Source organism: Oncorhynchus gorbuscha, unplaced genomic scaffold (assembly GCF_021184085.1).
Source record: "Oncorhynchus gorbuscha isolate QuinsamMale2020 ecotype Even-year unplaced genomic scaffold, OgorEven_v1.0 Un_scaffold_360, whole genome shotgun sequence".
In the NCBI taxonomy this organism is placed as follows: domain Eukaryota; kingdom Metazoa; phylum Chordata; class Actinopteri; order Salmoniformes; family Salmonidae; genus Oncorhynchus; species Oncorhynchus gorbuscha.
Genome location: NW_025745215.1, coordinates 614,169 through 634,888, shown reverse-complemented (window position 1 = coordinate 634,888; position 20,720 = coordinate 614,169). Strand labels below are relative to the sequence as shown.

At 42.9% G+C, this 20,720-nt stretch overlaps 2 protein-coding genes across 2 annotated transcripts; both read left to right on the top strand.

Annotated features, from left to right (window-relative positions):
* Positions 1-819: 819 nt before the first annotated feature.
* Positions 820-17,101, top strand: LOC124017988 (tyrosine-protein phosphatase non-receptor type 1-like). Its single transcript, XM_046333239.1, has 8 exons — positions 820-1,027; positions 8,178-8,268; positions 8,394-8,494; positions 9,783-9,881; positions 13,342-13,479; positions 13,569-13,778; positions 16,746-16,985; positions 17,064-17,101. Exons 1-7 carry the CDS (start codon positions 971-973, stop codon positions 16,941-16,943), a joined length of 894 nt encoding a protein of 297 aa, XP_046189195.1. The 5' UTR covers positions 820-970; the 3' UTR covers positions 16,944-16,985; positions 17,064-17,101.
* LOC124017974 (tyrosine-protein phosphatase non-receptor type 2-like) lies at positions 17,043-20,658 on the top strand. The gene is made up of 3 exons (XM_046333217.1): positions 17,043-17,063; positions 18,410-18,564; positions 20,328-20,658. Exons 1-3 carry the CDS (start codon positions 17,043-17,045, stop codon positions 20,515-20,517), a joined length of 366 nt encoding a protein of 121 aa, XP_046189173.1. The 3' UTR covers positions 20,518-20,658.
* The last annotated feature ends 62 nt before the right edge of the window (positions 20,659-20,720 follow it).

The following is a 20,720-nucleotide window of genomic DNA, read 5'->3' as shown; positions in this document are numbered from 1 at the left end:
TACCACTGCTGGATGTAAGCACGGGGTCCATAGTTCCCCTCCCCTTCCTGAAGCCACTCTGATGTGGCTGCTCTCCAGGAAGTAAGTTAGCCTCTCCGTTATCATATGCTCCATAATCTTACATACATGTGATGTTAAGGCTATTGGCCGATAGCTTATTGGCCTCGTTAGGTCCTTCCCTGGCCTCCAAATTGGTACCACTACTGCCTCCTTCCAACTGCCTGGTAGTACCCCCTCATCACTAACATGGGCCTCATCACTAACATGGGCCAACATAATATAGCACACCTCATCTTTCCCAGGTGAAGTTAACCCAGCCTTACCTATAGCCCTTTACACCTGTCATGGCGCATTCAACACATCATCTACATCCTCCCTCCTATCCAGCACTCCAGGATGCTCCGCCTCCTCTGACAAATGTACAGAGCTATGCACTGAGACTTTGGCCATCATCTCTGCTTTCTCCAGAGCTGTTACTGCCACATCCTTCCCACTCGTCAACACTGGAAAATCCCACTCCCTTCTGACCCCACTCATCCTTTTAATAATTTCCCACACTCCTCCCACAGGTGCCGCCCTTCCAATGGTGTCACAGAACCGACGCCAACATGACTGATAGTTCTCCTCTACAGGGTTCTGGTGGTTTCCCAAACTCTGTCCCGTGTGTACATTTTTGGGCTGATTTAAAATAACCAACTCATAATTACCCTTTGATGATTTGAATCAGCTGTGTAGCGTTAGAGAGCAACAACCAAAACGTGCACCCGGGACCAGAGTTTGGGCAACTCCCCCCCAGACGAGGTGAACCATCCGTCAGGCAAAGAGGTCTGGCGGATATGACGTAGATCCCCCCCACACAGTCGGCTGACTCTCCGCGGTAGATGGCTGTCAGTTGGGGCTAGCCAGCTAACTCACCTATTAACGATAACATTCAGACTATATTCACAGGACAGAAATATCAATACCTAAAATGGAAAAACAGTTTGAGGAAATAGATTCGTCTGGGCAGTGGCAAAACCTTTATAATGTAAGTTGGGCATTTAATTGTGTTATTTTCGGTTGCTAACCTAGCTAACGTCAGTTATGTTGCTAACTAAATTGGCTAGCTATCTGCCCGGTTACCAGCTAGCAATTATGCACATTTATCCATCATACTAGCTAGCACCAAACTATGTCATTTTAACGGTATATTGAATGGATAATACCAGTTAAACTGGTGTTCATCCTGAAAGATAAACTAAGCTTTTACAGGAGAAGAGTCAGACTTCCGGGAAATGTGTATCAACATTAGCTGGCTCGCCTGTTTCTGAGAAGTCGCAAACACTTCCTGAAATAATATGTGCGCATGCGTTGTCATATCTAGGAAACTGGGCAGATTTACAGCGAAGTGGATGTCTGGAGCTCAAGTTAAGAACAGCCTATATAACTACCTACTCGGCCACAAGGAACACACAGTCCTGTTTTCTAGTTGTTATGACAGTGTTATGGTTCATGTTTGAGTTTTATATCCCTGGAGTTGAAAAATGTGTGATAGTAGTGCAGCAACAGTAGCCTTCTGTGTGTTATTACAGTTGGTTTTATACCATTACTTTTTCCCATAGGGATTTTACTATGACAAACAATGTCAGTATACAACAAGGTATTGCTCACTTATACCCTTTAATCATACATAATTGGAAAGCTTATTGGAAAGACACATTTTCAGAATGTTCATGTCAACAGACCTCTAGTGTTCATATCAGAATGACTTGTATAAATGGCTTTAAAAAAGGAAACTCTATTTTACAAGTGATTCTGAAAGGTCATGAAATTACCTTTCCAATTATATATATCATGTAACCAACTTTGAATGCACCAACACCAAACACCACTGTTGTTTAAAAATCGCCCATAAAGGTGCCATTGTAATGGGGCAGCTATGTTTTTGAAATGTGACTTTGGTTATAGAATCACCAAGTTACACACACACACACACAGCTAGAACAGGGATTTGTATTTACAGGGCCATCACAGTTCACACACAGCGAGAACAGGGTTTTAAAGGGATTTGTATTTACAGGACCATCACAGTTCACACACACACAGTGAGTTAGGTAGTGTATATCCAGTAGTAAGAACAGGGTTTTAAAGGGATTTGTATTTAATTAGGAGTGTATACCCAGTAGTAAGCTCAGGTAATTAGTTCACCCACAGCTGAACAGGTTTTTGGGATTTGTATTTACAGGACCATAATTAGTTAGGTAGTGTATACCCAGTTGACCTAGGTACATTGAGTTAGGTAGTGGGATACCCAGTAGTAAGCTGACCTAGGTAATTAGTTAGGTAGTGTATACCCAGTAGCTGACCTAGGTAATTAGTTAGGTAGTGTATACCCAGTAGTAAGCTGACCTAGGTAATTAGTTAGGTAGTGTATACCCAGTAGCTGACCTAGGTAATTAGTTAGGTAGTGTATACCCAGTAGCTGACCTAGGTAATTAGTTAGGTAGTGTATACCCAGTAGCTGACCTAGGTAATTAGTTAGGTAGTGTAAACCCAGTAGCTGACCTAGGTAATTAGTTAGGTAGTGTATACCCAGTAGTAAGCTGACCTAGGTAATTAGTTGGGTAGTGTATACCCAGTAGTAAGCTGACCTAGGTAATTAGTTAGGTAGTGTATACCCAGTAGCTGACCTAGGTAAATAGTTAGGTAGTGTATACCCAGTAGCTGACCTAGGTAATTAGTTAGGTAGTGTGACCTAGGTAATTAGTTAGGTAGTGTATACCCAGTAGTAAGCTGACCTAGGTAAATAGTTAGGTAGTGTATACCCAGTAGCTGACCTAGGTAAATAGTTAGGTAGTGTATACCCAGTAGCTGACCTAGGTAAATAGTTAGGTAGTGTATACCCAGTAGCTGACCTAGGTAAATAGTTAGGTAGTGTATACCCAGTAGCTGACCTAGGTAAATAGTTAGGTAGTGTATACCCAGTAGTAAGCTGACCTAGGTAAATAGTTAGGTAGTGTATACCCAGTAGCTGACCTAGGTAAATAGTTAGGTAGTGTATACCCAGTAGCTGACCTAGGTAAATAGTTAGGTAGTGTATACCCAGTAGTAAGCTGACCTAGGTAAATAGTTAGGTAGTGTATACCCAGTAGCCAGTAGTAAGCTGACCTAGGTAATTAGTTAGGTAGTGTATACCCAGTAGTAAGCTGACCTAGGTAATTAGTTAGGTAGTGTATACCCAGTAGCTGACCTAGGTAAATAGTTGGGTAGTGTATACCCAGTAGCTGACCTAGGTAAATAGTTGGGTAGTGTATACCCAGTAGCTGACCTAGGTAATTAGTTAGGTAGTGTATACCCAGTAGCTGACCTAGGTAATTAGTTAGGTAGTGTATACCCAGTAGCTGACCTAGGTAAATAGTTAGGTAGTGTATACCCAGTAGTAAGCTGACCTAGGTAATTAGTTAGGTAGTGTATACCCAGTAGTAAGCTGACCTAGGTAATTAGTTAGGTAGTGTATACCCAGTAGCTGACCTAGGTAAATAGTTAGGTAGTGTATACCCAGTAGTAAGCTGACCTAGGTAAATAGTTAGGTAGTGTATACCCAGTAGCTGACCTAGGTAAATAGTTAGGTAGTGTATACCCAGTAGTAAGCTGACCTAGGTAAATAGTTAGGTAGTGTATACCCAGTAGTAAGCTGACCTAGGTAATTAGTTAGGTAGTGTATACCCAGTAGCTGACCTAGGTAAATAGTTAGGTAGTGTATACCCAGTAGTAAGCTGACCTAGGTAATTAGTTAGGTAGTGTATACCCAGTAGTAAGCTGACCTAGGTAATTAGTTAGGTAGTGTATACCCAGTAGCTGACCTAGGTAAATAGTTAGGTAGTGTATACCCAGTAGCTGACCTAGGTAAATAGTTGGGTAGTGTAAACCCAGTAGCTGACCTAGGTAAATAGTTAGGTAGTGTATATCCAGTAGCTGACCTAGGTAAATAGTTAGGTAGTGTATACCCAGTAGCTGACCTAGGTAATTAGTTAGGTAGTGTATACCCAGTAGCTGACCTAGGTAATTAGTTAGGTAGTGTATACCCAGTAGCTGACCTAGGTAAATAGTTAGGTAGTGTATACCCAGTAGCTGACCTAGGTAAATAGTTAGGTAGTGTATACCCAGTAGTAAGCTGACCTAGGTAAATAGTTAGGTAGTGTATACCCAGTAGCTGACCTAGGTAAATAGTTAGGTAGTGTATACCCAGTAGTAAGCTGACCTAGGTAATTAGTTAGGTAGTGTATACCCAGTAGTAAGCTGACCTAGGTAAATAGTTAGGTAGTGTATACCCAGTAGCTGACCTAGGTAATTAGTTAGGTAGTGTATACCCAGTAGCTGACCTAGGTAAATAGTTAGGTAGTGTATACCCAGTAGCTGACCTAGGTAATTAGTTAGGTGGTGTATACCCAGTAGCTGACCTAGGTAAATAGTTAGGTAGTGTACCTGTAGCTGACCTAGGTAATTAGTTAGGTAGTGTATACCTGTAGCTGACCTAGGTAATTAGTTAGGTAGTGTATACCTGTAGCTGACCTAGGTAAATAGTTAGGTAGTGTATACCCAGTAGTAAGCTGACCTAGGTAAATAGTTAGGTAGTGTATACCCAGTAGCTGACCTAGGTAAATAGTTAGGTAGTGTATACCCAGTAGCTGACCTAGGTAATTAGTTAGGTAGTGTATACCCAGTAGTAAGCTGACCTAGGTAAATAGTTAGGTAGTGTATACCCAGTAGCTGACCTAGGTAAATAGTTAGGTAGTGTATACCCAGTAGCTGACCTAGGTAATTAGTTAGGTAGTGTATACCCAGTAGCTGACCTAGGTAATTAGTTAGGTAGTGTATACCCAGTAGCTGACCTAGGTAATTAGTTAGGTAGTGTAACCCAGTAGTAAGCTGACCTAGGTAAATAGTTAGGTAGTGTATACCCAGTAGCTGACCTAGGTAATTAGTTAGGTAGTGTTTACCCAGTAGCTGACCTAGGTAAATAGTTAGGTAGTGTATACCCAGTAGTAAGCTGACCTAGGTAAATAGTTAGGTAGTGTATACCCAGTAGTAAGCTGACCTAGGTAATTAGTTGGGTAGTGTATACCCAGTAGTAAGCTGACCTAGGTAATTAGTTAGGTAGTGTATACCCAGTAGCTGACCTAGGTAATTAGTTAGGTAGTGTACCCAGTAGAAGCTGACCTAGGTAATTAGTTGGGTAGTGTATACAGTAGTAAGCTGACCTAGGTAATTAGTTGGTAGTGTATACCCAGTAGCTGACCTAGGTAATTAGTTAGGTAGTGTATACCCAGTAGCTGACCTAGGTAATTAGTTAGGTAGTGTATACCCAGTAGTAAGCTGACCTAGGTAATTAGTTGGGTAGTGTATACCCAGTAGTAAGCTGACCTAGGTAATTAGTTAGGTAGTGTATACCCAGTAGTAAGCTGACCTAGGTAATTAGTTAGGTAGTGTATACCCAGTAGCTGACCTAGGTAAATAGTTAGGTAGTGTATACCCAGTAGTAAGCTGACCTAGGTAAATAGTTAGGTAGTGTATACCCAGTAGCTGACCTAGGTAAATAGTTAGGTAGTGTATACCCAGTAGTAAGCTGACCTAGGTAATTAGTTAGGTAGTGTATACCCAGTAGCTGACCTAGGTAATTAGTTAGGTAGTGTATACCCAGTAGTAAGCTGACCTAGGTAAATAGTTAGGTAGTGTATACCCAGTAGCTGACCTAGGTAATTAGTTAGGTAGTGTATATCCAGTAGTAAGCTGACCTAGGTAAATAGTTAGGTAGTGTATACCCAGTAGCTGACCTAGGTAATTAGTTAGGTAGTGTATACCCAGTAGTAAGCTGACCTAGGTAATTAGTAGGTAGTGTATTAAGCTGACCTAGGTAATTAGTTAGTAGTGTATACCCAGTAGCTGACCTAGGTAATTAGTTAGGTAGTGTATACCCAGTAGTAAGCTGACCTAGGTAATTAGTTAGGTAGTGTATACCCAGTAGCTGACCTAGGTAAATAGTTAGGTAGTGTATACCCATAGGTAATTAGTTAGGTAGTGTCCCAGTAGCTGACCTAGGTAAATAGTTAGGTAGTGTATACCCAGTAGTAAGCTGACCTAGGTAAATAGTTAGGTAGTGTATACCCAGTAGCTGACCTAGGTAAATAGTTAGGTAGTGTATATAGTAAGCTGACCTAGGTAAATAGTTAGGTAGTGTATACCCAGTAGCTGACCTAGGTAAATAGTTAGGTAGTGTATACCCAGTAGTAAGCTGACCTAGGTAAATAGTTAGGTAGTGTATACCCAGTAGCTGACCTAGGTAAATAGTTAGGTAGTGTATACCCAGTAGCTGACCTAGGTAATTAGTTAGGTAGTGTATACCCAGTAGCTGACCTAGGTAAATAGTTAGGTAGTGTATACCCAGTAGTAAGCTGACCTAGGTAATTAGTTAGGTAGTGTATACCCAGTAGTAAGCTGACCTAGGTAATTAGTTAGGTAGTGTATACCCAGTAGTAAGCTGACCTAGGTAATTAGTTAGGTAGTGTATATCCAGTAGCTGACCTAGGTAATTAGTTAGGTAGTGTATACCCAGTAGCTGACCTAGGTAAATAGTTAGGTAGTGTATACCCAGTAGTAAGCTGACCTAGGTAATTAGTTAGGTAGTGTATACCCAGTAGTAAGCTGACCTAGGTAAATAGTTAGGTAGTGTATACCCAGTAGCTGACCTAGGTAAATAGTTAGGTAGTGTATATCCAGTAGCTGACCTAGGTAATTAGTTAGGTAGTGTATACCCAGTAGCTGACCTAGGTAATTAGTTAGGTAGTGTATACCCAGTAGTAAGCTGACCTAGGTAATTAGTTAGGTAGTGTATACAGTAGCTGACCTAGGTAATTAGTTAGTAGTGTATACCCAGTAGCTGACCTAGGTAAATAGTTAGGTAGTGTATCCCAGTAGCTGACCTAGGTAATTAGTTAGGTAGTGTATACCCAGTAGCTGACCTAGGTAATTAGTTAGGTAGTGTATACCCAGTAGCTGACCTAGGTAATTAGTTAGGTAGTGTATACCCAGTAGCTGACCTAGGTAAATAGTTAGGTAGTGTTTACCCAGTAGCTGACCTAGGTAAGTTAGGTATACCCAGTAGCTGACCTAGGTAATTAGTTAGGTAGTGTATACCCAGTAGCTGACCTAGGTAATTAGTTAGGTAGTGTATACCCAGTAGCTGACCTAGGTAATTAGTTAGGTAGTGTATACCCAGTAGCTGACCTAGGTAATTAGTTAGGTAGTGTATACCCAGTAGCTGACCTAGGTAATTAGTTAGGTAGTGTATACCCAGTAGTAAGCTGACCTAGGTAAATAGTTAGGTAGTGTATACCCAGTAGCTGACCTAGGTAATTAGTTAGGTAGTGTATACCCAGTAGTAAGCTGACCTAGGTAATTAGTTAGGTAGTGTATACCCAGTAGTAAGCTGACCTAGGTAAATAGTTAGGCAGTGTATATCCAGTAGTAAGCTGACCTAGGTAATTAGTTAGGTAGTGTATACCCAGTAGTAAGCTGACCTAGGTAATTAGTTAGGTAGTGTATACCCAGTAGCTGACCTAGGTAAATAGTTAGGTAGTGTATACCCAGTAGCTGACCTAGGTAATTAGTTAGGTAGTGTATACCCAGTAGCTGACCTAGGTAAATAGTTAGGTAGTGTATATCCAGTAGCTGACCTAGGTAAATAGTTAGGTAGTGTATACCCAGTAGCTGACCTAGGTAATTAGTTAGGTAGTGTATACCCAGAGCCTTCTCAGAAGTTGATAACCTGTTTGTTACTGCAGATGTCTGCTGGTAGTTGCTGTAGATCAGACCTGTAGATCAGACCTGTAGATCAGACCTGTAGATCAGACCTGTAGATCAGACCTGTAGATCAGACCTGTAGATCAGACCTGTAGATCAGACCTGTAGATCAGACCTGTAGATCAGACCTGTAGATCAGACCTGTAGATCAGACCTGTAGATCAGACCTGTAGATCAGACCTGTAGATCAGACCTGTAGATCAGACCTGTAGATCAGACCTGTAGATCAGACCTGTAGATCAGACCTGTAGATCAGACCTGTAGATCAGACCTGTTCACATTTCAATGAAAATCGTATTCACAGTCGCTGGCTGGTGTTTGTTCTCATTCTTTCTCAGGAAATCCGAAACCAAGCCAGCGACTATTCATATAAGGTGGCAAAACTTCCGGAGAATCAGAATCGAAACCGATATAGAGATGTCAGCCCCTGTAAGTATCTTTGTCTGTGCCATTATCATTCATGAAGTACGCTTCATTGAGTCATCAATGTGATGAATGTTTACACCTTGAACAAATAGTTTTAATTGACACATTTTAAATATATCTGGTTTCAGATGATCACAGTCGCGTTAAACTTGAAAACTCTGAAAATGACTACATCAATGCAAGTCTAGTCGTGGTGGAGGAAGCTCAAAGAGCCTATATTCTGTCTCAGGTCAGTACATACAAGAAGTTTAGTCATAGTGGACAAAGCTCAAAGAGCCTATATTCTGTCTCAGGTCAGTACATACACTATATTCTGTCTCAGGTCAGTCCATACACTATATTCTGTCTCAGGTCAGTACATACACTATATTCTGCCTCAGGTCAGTACATACACTATATTCTGCCTCAGGTCAGTACATACACTATATTCTGTCTATATTCTGTCTCAGGTCAGTACATACACTATATTCTGTCTCAGGTCAGTACATACACTATATTCTGCCTCAGGTCAGTACATACACTATATTCTGCCTCAGGTCAGTACATACACTATATTCTGTCTCAGGTCAGTACATACACTATATTCTGTCTATATTCTGCCTCAGGTCAGTACATACACTATATTCTGTCTCAGGTCAGTACATACACTATATTCTGCCTCAGGTCAGTCCATACACTATATTCTGTCTCAGGTCAGTTCATACACTATATTCTGTCTCAGGTCAGTACATACACTATATTCTGCCTCAGGTCAGTACATACACTATATTCTGCCTCAGGTCAGTACATACACTATATTCTGTCTATATTCTGCCTCAGGTTAGTCCATACACTATATTCTGTCTCAGGTTAGTCCATACACTATATTCTGTCTCAGGTCAGTCCATACACTATATTCTGTCTCAGGTCAGTACATACACTATATTCTGTCTCAGGTCAGTCCATACACTATATTCTGCCTCAGGTTAGTCCATACACTATATTCTGTCTCAGGTCAGTACATACACTATATTCTGCCTCAGGTTAGTCCATACACTATATTCTGTCTCAGGTCAGTACATACACTATATTCTGTCTCAGGTCAGTCCATACACTATATTCTGTCTCAGGTCAGTCCATACACTATATTCTGTCTCAGGTCAGTACATACACTATATTCTGTCTCAGGTCAGTACATACACTATATTCTGTCTCAGGTCAGTCCATACACTATATTCTGTCTCAGGTCAGTACATACACTATATTCTGTCTCAGGTCAGTTCATACACTATATTCTGTCTCAGGTCAGTACATACAAGTAGCTCTAGCTCAGACATTTCCATTCATTCTGTACTGATCACTAAACAGTGTACTACGGATTGTGTCCTAAGGATTGTGTACTAAGGATTGTGTACTAAGGATTGTGTACTAAGGATTGTGTACTAAGGATTGTGTACTAAGGATTGTGTATCTACATTTTAAGGGTTGGTCTGTGTTTCAGTTGGTGATGAAGCAGTGTGTTGTGTTTTAGCCCAAAGGGCCCCTTGAAGAACACCTGCGGTCACTTCTGGTTGATGGTCTGGGAGCAGAACTCCAAAGCTGTTATAATGCTGAACAGAATCATAGAGAAGGGGTCTGTAAGTAGCCTACATACATGTTATAATGCTGAACAGAATCATAGAAAAGGGGTCTGTAAGTAGCCTACATACATGTTATAATGCTGAACAGAATCCCAGAGAAGGGGTCTGTAAGTAGCCTACATACATGTTATAATGCTGAACAGAATCATAGAGAAGGGGTCTGTAAGTAGCCTACATACATGTTATAATGCTGAACAGAATCATAGAGAAGGGTCTGTAAGTAGCCTACATACATGTTATGATGCTGAACAGAATCCTAGAGAAGGGGTCTGTAAGTAGCCTACATACATGTTATAATGCTGAACAGAATCTGACTGAAGGGTCTGTAAGTAGCCTACATACATGTTATAATGCTGAACAGAATCCTAGAGCAGGGGAACAGACTGACTGATGTATTGTCCCCCCAACAGGAGAAGTGTGCTCAGTACTACAGCTGACTGATGTATTGTCCCCCCAACAGGAGAAGTGTGCTCAGTACTACAGCTGACTGATGTATTGTCCCCCCCCAACAGGAGAAGTGTGCTCAGTACTACAGCTGACTGATGTATTGTCCCCCCAACAGGAGAAGTGTGCTCAGTACTACAGCTGACTGATGTATTCCCCCCCAACAGGCAACAGGAGAAGTGTGCTCAGTACTACAGCTGACTGATGTATTGTCCCCCCCAACAGGAGAAGTGTGCTCAGTACTACAGCTGACTGATGTATTGTCCCCCCCAACAGGAGAAGTGTGCCCAGTACTACAGCTGACTGATGTATCCCCCCCCAACAGGAGAAGTGTGCTCAGTACTACAGCTGACTGATGTATTGTCCCCCCCAACAGGAGAAGTGTGCTCAGTACTACAGCTGACTGATGTATTGTCCCCCCCCAACAGGAGAAGTGTGCTCAGTACTACAGCTGACTGATGTATTGTCCCCCCCCGCCAACAGGAGAAGTGTGCTCAGTACTACAGCTGACTGATGTATTGTCCCCCCGCCAACAGGAGAAGTGTGCTCAGTACTACAGCTGACTGATGTATTGTCCCCCCCGCCAACAGGAGAAGTGTGCTCAGTACTACAGCTGACTGATGTATTGTCCCCCCCCAACAGGAGAAGTGTGCTCAGTACTACAGCTGACTGATGTATTGTCCCCCCCCCCAACAGGAGAAGTGTGCTCAGTACTACAGCTGACTGATGTATTGTCCCCCCAACAGGAGAAGTGTGCTCAGTACTACAGCTGACTGATGTATTGTCCCCCCCCCAACAGGAGAAGTGTGCTCAGTACTACAGCTGACTGATGTATTGTCCCCCCCCCCAACAGGAGAAGTGTGCTCAGTACTACAGCTGACTGATGTATTGTCCCCCCAAGCAGGAGAAGTGTGCTCAGTACTACAGCTGACTGATGTATTGTCCCCCCCCCCCAACAGGAGAAGTGTGCTCAGTACTACAGCTGACTGATGTATTGTCCCCCCAACAGGAGAAGTGTGCTCAGTACTACAGCTGACTGATGTATTGTCCCCCCCCCCAACAGGAGAAGTGTGCTCAGTACTACAGCTGACTGATGTATTGTCCCCCCCCCCCCCCCCAACAGGAGAAGTGTGCTCAGTACTACAGCTGACTGATGTATTGTCCCCCCCAACAGGAGAAGTGTGCTCAGTACTGGCCTACAGCTGACTGATGTATTGTCCCCCCAACAGGAGAAGTGTGCTCAGTACTGGCCTACAGCTGACTGATGTATTGTCCCCCCAACAGGAGAAGTGTGCTCAGTACTGGCCTACAGCTGACTGATGTATTGTCCCCCCCAACAGGAGAAGTGTGCTCAGTACTACAGCTGACTGATGTATTGTCCCCCCCCAACAGGAGAAGTGTGCTCAGTACTACAGCTGACTGATGTATTGTCCCCCCCAACAGGAGAAGTGTGCTCAGTACTACAGCTGACTGATGTATTGTCCCCCCCAACAGGAGAAGTGTGCTCAGTACTACAGCTGACTGATGTATTGTCCCCCCCCAACAGGAGAAGTGTGCTCAGTACTACAGCTGACTGATGTATTGTCCCCCCAACAGGAGAAGTGTGCTCAGTACTACAGCTGACTGATGTATTGTCCCCCCCCAACAGGAGAAGTGTGCTCAGTACTACAGCTGACTGATGTATTGTCCCCCCCAACAGGAGAAGTGTGCTCAGTACTACAGCTGACTGATGTATTGTCCCCCCCAACAGGAGAAGTGTGCTCAGTACTACAGCTGACTGATGTATTGTCCCCCCCAACAGGAGAAGTGTGCTCAGTACTACAGCTGACTGATGTATTGTCCCCCCAACAGGAGAAGTGTGCTCAGTACTGGCCTACAGCTGACTGATGTATTGTCCCCCCAACAGGAGAAGTGTGCTCAGTACTACAGCTGACTGATGTATTGTCCCCCCAACAGGAGAAGTGTGCTCAGTACTGGCCTACAGCTGACTGATGTATTGTCCCCCCCCCAGGAGACGTGTGCTCAGTACTACAGCTGACTGATGTATTGTCCCCCCAACAGGAGAAGTGTGCTCAGTACTGGCCTACAGCTGACTGATGTATTGTCCCCCCAACAGGAGAAGTGTGCTCAGTACTACAGCTGACTGATGTATTGTCCCCCCCCCAACAGGAGAAGTGTGCTCAGTACTACAGCTGACTGATGTATTGTCCCCCCCCCCAACAGGAGAAGTGTGCTCAGTACTACAGCTGACTGATGTATTGTCCCCCCCCCCAACAGGAGAAGTGTGCTCAGTACTACAGCTGACTGATGTATTGTCCCCCCCCCCAACAGGAGAAGTGTGCTCAGTACTACAGCTGACTGATGTATTGTCCCCCCCAACAGGAGAAGTGTGCTCAGTACTACAGCTGACTGATGTATCCCCCCAACAGGAGAAGTGTGCTCAGTACTACAGCTGACTGATGTATTGTCCCCCCCCAACAGGAGAAGTGTGCTCAGTACTACAGCTGACTGATGTATTGTCCCCCCCAACAGGAGAAGTGTGCTCAGTACTACAGCTGACTGATGTATTGTCCCCCCCAACAGGAGAAGTGTGCTCAGTACTACAGCTGACTGATGTATTGTCCCCCCAACAGGAGAAGTGTGCTCAGTACTACAGCTGACTGATGTATTGTCCCCCCCCAACAGGAGAAGTGTGCTCAGTACTGGCCTACAGCTGACTGATGTATTGTCCCCCCAACAGGAGAAGTGTGCTCAGTACTACAGCTGACTGATGTATTGTCCCCCCCCAACAGGAGAAGTGTGCTCAGTACTGGCCTACAGCTGACTGATGTATTGTCCCCCCCCCCCAACAGGAGAAGTGTGCTCAGTACTACAGCTGACTGATGTATTGTCCCCCCCCCAACAGGAGAAGTGTGCTCAGTACTGGCCTACAGCTGACTGATGTATTGTCCCCCCCAACAGGAGAAGTGTGCTCAGTACTACAGCTGACTGATGTATTGTCCCCCCCCAACAGGAGAAGTGTGCTCAGTACTGGCCTACAGCTGAGGAACAGCAGCTATCTTACACTGACACAGGGTTTGTCGTGACGCTAGTGAAGGAAGAGGACAAGTCCAACTACATCATACGAGTGTTGGAGCTGAGGAACACAGAGGTGAGCTCTTCGTCTCCGCGGACTCTGTGTCATGAGGGCGTTGCTGTTAGCAACAGTCACCGTAATAAGACGACATGTCCTCTATCCAGACAGGAGGAACCACAGAGATATACCACTTTCACTACACCACCTGGCCTGACTTTGGCGTCCCAGAATCCCCGGCCTCTTTCCTCAACTTCCTGGTCAAGGTGCGGGAGTCTGGCTCATTGGGGCCGGAGCACGGGCCCTCCGTGGTCCACTGCAGCGCTGGGATTGGACGTTCGGGGACCTTCTCGTTGGTCGACACGTGTCTCATCCTGGTAATATCAATACTTCCTGTTTTTACATTGTAATTTAATCCCCGAGGTTGGTATGAAAGTAGACTAGCTTCCTGTTCAGGGGCTGTCCTTGGACATTGAGCCTGTTCCCGCTACAGACAAGCCCGAGGTTAGACCAGCTTCCTGTTCAGGGGTTGTTCTCGGACATTGAGCCTGTTCCCGCTACAGATACAGGAGATTCTGTCTCGGACGAGGCTCTACTACGTGGTGTTTCACATCAGCTCCTGGTCAAACTGTATTTTTATTTCACCTTTATGTAATATACATAACCCTAACACTTTATTTAACCAGGTATTTATATATATATAACCCTAACCCTTTAATTAACCAGGTATTTATATATATATAACCCTAACACTTTATTTAACCAGGTATTTATATATATATATATATAACCCTAACACTTTAATTAACCAGGTATTTATATATATATAAATATAACACTTTATTTAACCAGGTATTTATATATATATATATATAACCCTAACACTTTAATTAACCAGGTATTTATATATATATAAATATAACACTTTATTTAACCAGGTATTTATATATATATATAACCCTAACCCTTTATTTAACCAGGTATTTATATATATATATATATATATATATATATATATAACCCTAACCCTTTATTTAACCAGGTATTTATATATATAACCCTTTATTTAACCAGGTATTTATATATATATATATATATATATAACCCTAACCCTTTATTTAACCAGGTATTTATATATATATATAACCCTAACCCTTTATTTAACCAGGTATTTATATATATATATATATAACCCTAACCCTTTATTTAACCAGGTATTTATATATATAACCCTAACCCTTTATTTAACCAGGTATTTATATATATATATATATATATATATATATATATATATATATATATAACCCTAACCCTTTATTTAACCAGGTATTTATATATATATATATATATATATATATAACCCTAACCCTTTATTTAACCAGGTATTTATATATATATATAGATATAACCCTAACCCTTTATTTAACCAGGTATTTATATATATATATATAACCCTAACACTTTAATTAACCAGGTATTTATATATATATATATATATAACCCTAACACTTTAATTAACCAGGTATTTATATATATATATATATATAACCCTAACACTTTAATTAACCAGGTATATATATATATAACCCTAACCCTTTATTTAACCAGGTATTTATATATATAACCCTTTATTTAACCAGGTATTTATATATATATAACCCTAACCCTTTATTTAACCAGGTATATATATATATATATAACCCTAACCCTTTATTTAACCAGGTATTTATATATATAACCCTAACCCTTTATTTAACCAGGTATTTATATATATAACCCTAACCCTTTATTTAACCAGGTATTTATATATATATATATAACCCTAACCCTTTATTTAACCAGGTATTTATATATATATAATCCTTTATTTAACCAGGTATTTATATATATAACCCTTTATTTAACCCGGCATTTATATATATAACCCTTTATTTAACCAGGTATTTATATATATAACCCTAACCCTTTATTTAACCAGGTATTTATATATATAACCCTAACCCTTTATTTAACCAGGTATTTATATATATAACCCTAACCCTTTATTTAACCAGGTATTTATATATATATATATATAACCCTAACCCTTTATTTAACCAGGTATTTATATATATATAATCCTTTATTTAACCAGGTATTTATATATATATAACCCTTTATTTAACCAGGTATTTATATATATAACCCTAAACCTTTATTTAACCAGGTATTTATATATATATAACCCTAACCCTTTATTTAACCAGGTATATATATATATAACCCTAACCCTTTATTTAACCAGGTATATATATATAACCCTAACCCTTTATTTAACCCGGTAATTATATATATAACCCTTTATTTAACCAGGTATTTATATATATAACCCTAAACCTTTATTTAACCAGGTATTTATATATATGTAACCCTAACCCTTTATTTAACCAGGTATATATATATATAACCCTAACCCTTTATTTAACCAGGTATATATATATATATAGATATAACCCTAACCCTTTATTTAACCAGGTATTTATATATATGTAACCCTAACCCTTTATTTAACCAGGTATTTATATATATGTAACCCTAACCCTTTATTTAACCAGGTATATATATATATAACCCTAACCCTTTATTTAACCAGGTATATATATATATATAGATATAACCCTAACCCTTTATTTAACCAGGTATATATATATATATATATATATATAACCCTAACCCTTTATTTAACCAGGTATATATATATATATAGATATAACCCTAACCCTTTATTTAACCAGGTATATATATATATATAACCCTAACCCTTTATTTAACCAGGTATTTATATATATATATAACCCTAACCCCTATTTAACCAGGTATTTATATATATATATATAACCCTAACCCTTTATTTAACCAGGTAGGCCAGTTAAGAACAGGTTCTCATTTACAACTGGGACCTGGTCAACATAAAGCAAAGCAGTGTGACACCAACAACAACACAGAGTTACACATAAACAAACGTACAGTCAATAACACAATAGAAAAATCTATGTACCGTGTGTGCAAATGTAGAAGAGTTGGGAGGTAAGGCATTAAATAGGCCCTAGAGGAGAAATAATTACAGCATTAATACTGGAGTGGTAGATGTGCAGATGCTGATGTGCAGGTAGAGATACTGGGGTACAAAAAGAGCAAAAATAAATAACAATATGGGGATGAGGTAGTTGGCTGGGCTATTTACAGATGGGCTATTTACAGATGTGCTCTGTGTCCCCAGGCTAAATGTACTGTTCAGCATTATGTAGACCAGCCGGTCTTGTCCCTGGTGTTGTGGGTGAAGTCATTCTCTCTCTCCTGTCCAGCTGGACAAGAGGAAGGACTCGTCGTCAGTGGACATTCTGAGAGTTCTGCTGGACATGAGGGAGTACCGGATGGGTCTGATCCAGACTCCTGACCAGCTACGTTTCTCCTACAGGGCTGTCCTGGAGGGAGCCAAGAGCATCATGGGAGACTGCTCTGCACAGGTAAACACCGCTAACCCTAACCACACACCTAGCTAGCTGGAGGGAGCCAAGAGCATCATGGGAGACTGCTCTGCACAGGTAAACACCGCTAACCCTAACCACACACCTAGCTAGCTGGAGGGAGCCAAGAGCATCATGGGAGACTGCTCTGCACAGGTACACACTGTAACTAGTGTAAGGGATGAGTCCTGTGTCACCGTGAAACAATTTGGGGGGTTGTGACACTGTACAGGGTCATTCTGGGGCGGCAGGTAGCCTAGTGGTTAGAGCGTTGGACTAGTAACCAGCAGGTAGCCTAGTAGTTAGAGCGTTGGACTAGTAACCAGCAGGTAGCCTAGTAGTTAGAGCGTTGGACTAGTAACCGAAAGGTTGCAAGATCGAATCCCTGAGCTGACAACGTAAAAATATGCTGTTTTGTCCCTGAACAAGGCCTAGGCCGTCATTGAAAATAAGAATTTGTTCTTAACTGATTTGCCTAGTTAAATAAAGGTCAAATTAAAAAATATTGCTGTATGGGAGTAGGGAGACTGTCAATGTGAAACTAGACATGAGCAGAACTGTGTCTTCATTAACTACTGTCCTGTCTGTCTGTCTGTCTGTCTGTCTGTCTGTCTGTCTGTCTGTCTGTCTGTCTGTCTGTCTGTCTGTCTGTCTGTCTGTCTGTCTGTCTGTCTGTCTGTCTGTCTGTCTGTCTGTCTGTCTGTCTGTCTGTCTGTCTGTCTGTCTGTCTGTCTGTCTGTCTGTCTGTCTGTCTGTCTGTCTGTCTGTCTGTCTGTCTGTCTGTCTGTCTGTCTGTCTGTCTGTCTGTCTGTCTGTCTGTCTGTCTGTCTGTCTGTCTGTCTGTCTGTCTGTCTGTCTGTCTGTCTGTCTGTCTGTCTGTCTGTCTGTCTGTCTGTCTGTCTGTCTGTCTGTCTGTCTGTCTGTCTGTCTGTCTGTCTGTCTGTCTGTCTGTCTGTCTGTCTGTCTGTCTGTCTGTCTGTCTGTCTGTCTGTCTGTCTGTCTGTCTGTCTGTCTGTCTGTCTGTCTGTCTGTCTGTCTGTCTGTCTGTCTGTCTGTCTGTCTGTCTGTCTGTCTGTCTGTCTGTCTGTCTGTCTGTCTGTCTGTCTGTCTGTCTGTCTGTCTGTCTGTCTGTCTGTCTGTCTGTCTGTCTGTCTGTCTGTCTGTCTGGTCATTAACTACTGTCCTGTCTGTCTGTCCTGTCTGTCTGTACAGAGCCAGAAGAGAGAGCTGTCCAGAGAGGACAGAGCGACAGTATGTGATTCACCGCCTGCCCCTCCTCCCAGGTGGCTCTCTGACACCCCCGCCCCTCCTCTACCCCCACCACGACCTTTAGACACCCCCACCCCACCACAGCCTTTAGACACCCCCGCCTCCCCTCTACCCCCACCACAGCCTTTAGACACCCCCACCCCACCACCGCCTTTAGACACCCCCGCCTCCCCTCTACCCCCACCACGACCTTTAGACACCCGCGCCCCCTCTACCCCCACCACGGCCTTTAGACGCCCCCTGTCCCCAGTCGGCCCTCAGAAAAGCCCAACGGCCAGCCACTGCCCAGTGTGGAGCCTGAGCCTGTGGCGTTGTCCAGAGAGGACCGGACATCAGGAGACGGGATGGATCCAGACAGCTCAGAGAAGGACCTGGCGGAGGTGCCAAGGTCAGTACACCTCCAGGTGTATTCCCCTCTACTGCTTCTCTCTATTGTCTGCTTACCTCCTCCTACTGAAGCTGGCTGTGGGCCTTCAGTGCTGGGCAGACTGTTTAGACCCTTCCAGACTCGCATGTATAGATGGCAATCAATTAGGACCCCCCCCCCAGACTCGCATGTTGAGATGGCAATCAATTAGGACCCCCCCCAGACTCACATGTATAGATGGCATTCAATTAGGAACCCCCCCCCAGACTCACATGTATAGATGGCATTCAATTAGGACCCCCCCCAGACCCACCACGGCCTTTAGACCCCCGTCACATGTATAGATGGCATTCAATTAGGACCCCCCAGACTCATATGTATAGATGGCATTCAATTAGAACCCCCAGACTCACATGTATAGATGGCATTCAATTAGGACCCTTCCAGACTCACATGTATAGATGGCATTCAATTAGAACCCCCAGACTCACATGTATAGATGGCATTCAATTAGGACCCCCCAGACTCACATGTATAGATGGCATTCAATTAGGACCCCCAGACTCACATGTATAGATGGCATTCAATTAGGACCCCCCAGACTCACATGTATAGATGGCATTCAATTAGGACCCTTCCAGACTCACATGTATAGATGGCATTCAATTAGGACCCCCAGACTCACATGTATAGATGGCATTCAATTAGGACCCCCCAGACTCACATGTATAGATGGCATTCAATTAGGACCCCCAGACTCACATGTATAGATGGCATTCAATTAGGACCCCCAGACTCACATGTATAGATGGCATTCAATTAGGACCCCCCAGACTCACATGTATAGATGGCATTCAATTAGGAACCCCCAGACTCACATGTTTAGATGGCATTCAATTAGGACCCCCAGACTCACATGTATAGATGGCATTCAATTAGGACCCCCAGACTCACATGTATAGATGGCATTCAATTAGGACCCCCCCAGACTCACATGTATAGATGGCATTCAATTAGGACCCCCCCAGACTCACATGTATAGATGTCATTCAATTAGGACCCCCCAGACTCACATGTATAGATGGCATTCAATTAGGAACCCCCAGACTCACATGTTTAGATGGCATTCAATTAGGACACCCACAGACTCACATGTATAGATGGCATTCAATTAGGACCCCTCCCCAGACTCACATGTATAGATGTCATTCAATTAGGACCCCCCCAGACTCACATGTATAGATGGCATTCAATTAGGAACCCCCAGACTCACATGTTTAGATGGCATTCAATTAGGACCCCCACAGACTCACATGTATAGATGGCATTCAATTAGGACCCCCAGACTCACATGTATAGATGGCATTCAATTAGGACCCCCAGACTCACATGTATAGATGGCATTCAATTAGGAACCCCCAGACTCACATGTTTAGATGGCATTCAATTAGGACCCCCCAGACTCACATGTATAGATGGCATTCAATTAGGACCCCCCAGACTCACATGTATAGATGGCATTCAATTAGGACCCCCAGACTCACATGTATAGATGGCATTCAATTAGGACCCCCCCAGACTCACATGTATAGATGGCATTCAATTAGGACCCCCCCAGACTCACATGTATAGATGGCATTCAATTAGGACCCCCAGACTCACATGTATAGATGGCATTCAATTAGGACCCCCCCAGACTCACATGTATAGATGGCATTCAATTAGGACCCTTCCAGACTTCTCTAACCATGTAATGAAACCCTCATCCTATTATCTTCTTCCAGTCTGAGGAAGAGACACAGGGAGGAGCGTATCGCCTGCACGGCCCAGAAGCTTCACCTGATGAAACAGAGACTGACGAACACAGAGAGGCAGAGAGAACGCTGGCTGTACTGGAGGCCTGTCCTGCTCAACATGGGGGCTGGAGCTGCCGTGGCCCTGGGGCTAGTGGTGGTTTGGCTCTTCTCCCAGTGATTTCCCTCCCTCTGTCAGAGCTGCCGTGGCCCTGGGGCTAGTGGTAGTTTGGCTCTTCTCCCAGTGATTTCCCTCCCTCTGTCAGAGCTGCCGTGGCCCTGGGGCTAGTGGTGGTTTGGCTCTTCTCCCAGTGATACCCCTCCCTCTCTGTCTTTTTTGCACCAGTACCTGGGACACGGTGCCCTCTCTCTCTCTCTCTCTCT

Excerpts from the sequence above, each read along its gene's own strand:
- LOC124017988 (XM_046333239.1), top strand. The coding sequence starts at position 971 with ATGGAAAAACAGTTTGAGGAAATAGATTCGTCTGGGCAGTGGCAAAAC. Across the intron at positions 1,028-8,177 it reads AGTGGCAAAACCTTTATAAT|GAAATCCGAAACCAAGCCAG; the intron begins GTAAGTTGGGCA and ends ATTCTTTCTCAG. Across the intron at positions 13,480-13,568 it reads TGGAGCTGAGGAACACAGAG|ACAGGAGGAACCACAGAGAT; the intron begins GTGAGCTCTTCG and ends TCCTCTATCCAG.
- LOC124017974 (XM_046333217.1), top strand. The coding sequence starts at position 17,043 with ATGGGAGACTGCTCTGCACAG. Across the intron at positions 17,064-18,409 it reads TGGGAGACTGCTCTGCACAG|ACGCCCCCTGTCCCCAGTCG; the intron begins GTACACACTGTA and ends CACGGCCTTTAG. Across the intron at positions 18,565-20,327 it reads GACCTGGCGGAGGTGCCAAG|TCTGAGGAAGAGACACAGGG; the intron begins GTCAGTACACCT and ends ATCTTCTTCCAG.